The 3,857-nt window shown below is 46.9% G+C and overlaps 1 protein-coding gene across 1 annotated transcript in view; it reads right to left on the bottom strand.

Annotated features, from left to right (window-relative positions):
- Nucleotides 1-1,642: 1,642 nt before the first annotated feature.
- Nucleotides 1,643-3,857, bottom strand: part of COL5A3 (collagen type V alpha 3 chain) — a 26,865-nt gene continuing 24,650 nt past the window's right edge. The window contains exons 19-20 of the mRNA XM_018567027.1: nt 3,279-3,512; nt 1,643-1,789 (exon numbers count right to left, since the gene is read on the bottom strand). Coding sequence (XP_018422529.1) covers nt 1,643-1,789; nt 3,279-3,512 — 381 coding nt within the window. The remainder of the gene's footprint in view (nt 1,790-3,278; nt 3,513-3,857) is intronic.

Here is a 3,857-nt window from a genome sequence, read left to right as displayed (position 1 = left end):
CCCCCCCCCCCAAAAAAAAAACCTAAAATAATGCATTTGTGACATCTGAACATGTTGGCAGAAGACAACATCAAGAGGCAACTTATCTTCTAGAAAGGAAGGACCTTGAGATTGGTAAAGAAATCCTTCAAAACACATTGAAGAAGGGATGCAGTATGTAGAGATGGAGCGTGTAGGATTGTCAATGTCATGGCCATGTCCTGAAGGCCTCTGTGTATTAATGTAATTGTTCCTGGAAGCAAATGAGATTGTTGCTGGGCTGGAATATGGTTCCTATGAGGCTTTTGTGATGTTTCCGTAGCAATTATCAGGAGAAAAAAAGGGGATTTGTATAGCAGGAGCTATCGTGATATACAAGAAGACCAGATCTGGGGGTTTGATACTTGATAAGAATATATAAATGTTAAAAAAGCAAATACTTAATATTTTTCCTTTTACCTTAATACACAGAGCCCATTTTTATTAGGGATGCACCGATACCACTTTTTTAAGACCGAGTACGAGTGCCGATACTTTTGATCAAGTACTCGCCGATACCAATTACCGATACCGATACTTTTTCTTAAAGGGGCAGGTCACATTTTTTCTAAAGCAATATAAACTAATGCTTTAAGGTCACTTTCTTAATATTATGATTCATGAGATGACGAGGGAGCATGACGCCGGCCTCCCGGCCAATCAGAATGCCGGGCGCTGCGTCATTACACGGCGCCCGGCTTCCGGATTTGCTAGCTTCCTGACCAATCGGTAAGCCAGGCAGCACGTCATTGCGCGCTACCCGGCTTCCTGATTGGCCGGGAAGTCGGCTCCGTGCTCTCTCATCACAAGTGACGAGAGAACATGGAGCCGTTTCCTGGCCAATCAGGAAACCGGGCAGCGTGTAATGATGCGCAGCCCGGCTTCCTGTACTCGTGTTAGGTATCGGAGCATTTGGGCGAGTACGAGTACTCACTCAAATACTCGGTATCGGCACCTATACTAGTATCGGTATCGGTGCATCCCTAATTTTTATGATTAAAGGGAATTTGGGAAGCCATATATATATATATATATATACACAATATACAATACATTTACTTTTCTTGAGGGGGGGGAGCCTAATGCATCTACTCATAACCATTTACAGACCGGGATCTGGAAATAATGTATATGTGACATTGAAAGAGGACACATCCAGGATCTGAAGAGAAAGGAGACAGTGTATGACTGACTATGGCCCTGAGCCAATCAAAAAACGTTGTGTCAGCAAGTTCCATGAAAAAGGGGTGCCACGAGAAACATCCGGTTCGGTTGATGATGTTCCAGTGTGCAAAACCCGGCATGCCTCAGATTTTCGAGGGGACAGAATATCCTGAATACCGAACACAAATGATCCTTAGGAGCTCTTTCAGCAACTGCGCAGTGACCGTCGTGCCGTAGACTTTTTCCCCACTTTCAATGCTGTATGAAAATATATAACACGAATTCAAAAAAATAAAAGCACGTAAGATAAATCTTTGCCGGTGGCGACCAGTGGAAGTGTCCTTGTTAGTTGGCCATGAAACTCAAAAAGTTCTTCTTTCTTGGGCAGCAAAATGCTTCAGGAGTTTTTTTTTTTTTTAGGTTTCGATTTTTTTTTCTCTTTTGGTTCTCATTGGTTTTCTTAGCCGTTAAAGCAGACAGGCCCGAGCTCGAAGCCAAACTTCTGGTTGCTGTCTCCGAAGTCGCTGACGGCGACATCCCTGAGGGGTAGATGTTCCACCTTGTAGGTGTTGATCTCCAGTACCGTTCGTTCTGCACCTTTACGGAGCTGCGGGAACGGAAAGGAAGAAAGAAATAAGTTACGGAGATTGCCCAGCAAGTCCGAATGGTTCGCTGATTATTATAACACCTTCATTCTAATATTCTCAGGTTTTTGGGATCTACTGGGTGGTGGTGCAGGGCTACTGAAACTCCTGATGCGGCTCACCCAGAAGGCTTGGCTGGACTGTGAAGGTCTTTCTTCCTTTGGATATGTTGTTCTGATCTGGCAGTTGGGGGTCATTTGGCATGCATTACAATTGTTCACCAAGAGCCCCATTTCAAAACCCAAATATACACTGAGTGGCTGGAGTATTACACACCGAGTGAGCGGGTTATTATATACACCGAGTGGCCGGATTATTATATTTGGGGGGGGGGGGGGGGGTCATAATAATCTGGCCGCTCAGTGTATAAGCACCTAAAAAGCCAGTGAACAGTCAAGAAGACAATGCTCAGAATGTTTAGCTTGCCATCGTATTTCTAAGCAAATTGGCTATCTGGCTCCTGGGAATTGTCCAGCTTGGGTCTCGGATGGTCTCAGGTTAGTCTGTGTTGGGCTTTGTCAAAGAGCCATCAGTTTGAGATACTCTTGAGATCATTCATAATTCGTTGACAGCGGCATATGACCTGCAGTTGACCCCAGGAGCGTACCGAGGCTGGGTGTCACCCGGAGCAGTTACTGGGTGACACCCCGCCGTGATGTCATCGTGCATGCTCGTGATGTCATCACGCATGCGCGGCGATCTTATTGATGCCTGCCGTTGGCCATCTTGGTGATGGACTCCGGCACAGAGAGGAGGGGACAGTCACCCGGCGGGATAAGGTACGCCGCCGGGTCCCCTCCTCTCTCCCGGAACTGTCGGGCTCTCGGTCCATGACCGAGTGCCTGACTTTTCAGAGGGGGGTGACACCAAAATGACTGTCAATCATTTTAGTGTCACCCCTCCAATGGTGTCACCCAGGGGCGGGCTGCCCCCCCTGCACCCACCTTGTGACGCCACTGAGTTGACCCCCTTCTGATTTGCATTTGACCTGCCTCAAGCAGGTTTTGCACCAGCATAGATTTGTATGGGAATGCAAAACCCGTTTGAAGCCAATAGCCATCAAAACAGGACGTCACCCTTCAAGTAGGCTACTATCATGACTGAATATGGGACGTTGTATTACTAGGACTGTCAATGGCTACAACTATTCCTGGGAATGTTCTCAGGTTTGATGGCCTAGCCTTCTGAAAGATCCAATCTTCTGATTGTCTACAAGTCCAGTTGTCCATGTTGTAATGCTAAGATTGCCTAGATTTTAGTGTAGCAAGGTCAATGTTCCCGGCCGGCTATACAAAAGGATTAACACTCGCTGATAATGGCAGGACTAAAACCCGGCCCATCAATAAAACAATTGGGCTTTCCGATACCAACCATAAGTATCATTGAAGGCCTTTGTAAAACAATCCTACACCTCCACTTACTTAAACATTTCCATGACCCCCAGATACTTACTTGGCACCCGTCATATAACGCCTGTATTTGTGGTGTGCGGCTGTGGCTGAGCACCTCCTCGTTGTCCGCCCTCAGCTTTACCGACTGCTCGTGATTTCCCTTCGACATGTCGTACCACGCCACAGACTGCTGGCAGTTATAAGTCAGGTTCTGCCGGCCTACTGCGCTTAGGAGCTTGAGGAATGTCATTTGAACCACATGGACGGGGTTGCCATCGGCGTCAATGTACTGGAACTGGGTGGAAGACAAAAGAAGAATTGTTTGAATCCAAAAAAACTAAAAATGAAACCACAAAACACAAGAGATGTCTGCGCCAGGGACCCCATATGGGGCCTCAGTTTGTGCAAACTAGGTTGACTGTGAGGGCCAGGAGCTGGTGCCACCGTACATTGGGAGGAGAAACCCTTTACCTTTAGCCCACAGTATTTTGTGCTGGAGCATTGGGGGGAGGGGAGGTAAAGGAAATACCTAGTACTTCCATGTATGCAGGAGCATGTGACTCCCTCCAATGATATCATATAGGGGCCAGGAAAGGGTCTTCAGACCTGTATAAGCTCGGTCTAGAATGCCTCAGGGTTT

The sequence above is a fragment of the Nanorana parkeri genome, unplaced genomic scaffold (assembly GCF_000935625.1).
Source record: "Nanorana parkeri isolate BGI_ZX_2015 unplaced genomic scaffold, ASM93562v1 scaffold1000, whole genome shotgun sequence".
NCBI classification, from domain to species: domain Eukaryota; kingdom Metazoa; phylum Chordata; class Amphibia; order Anura; family Dicroglossidae; genus Nanorana; species Nanorana parkeri.
The sequence above is the reverse complement of the archived record's forward strand: the minus strand, read 5'-3'. Positions and strand labels throughout refer to the sequence as shown.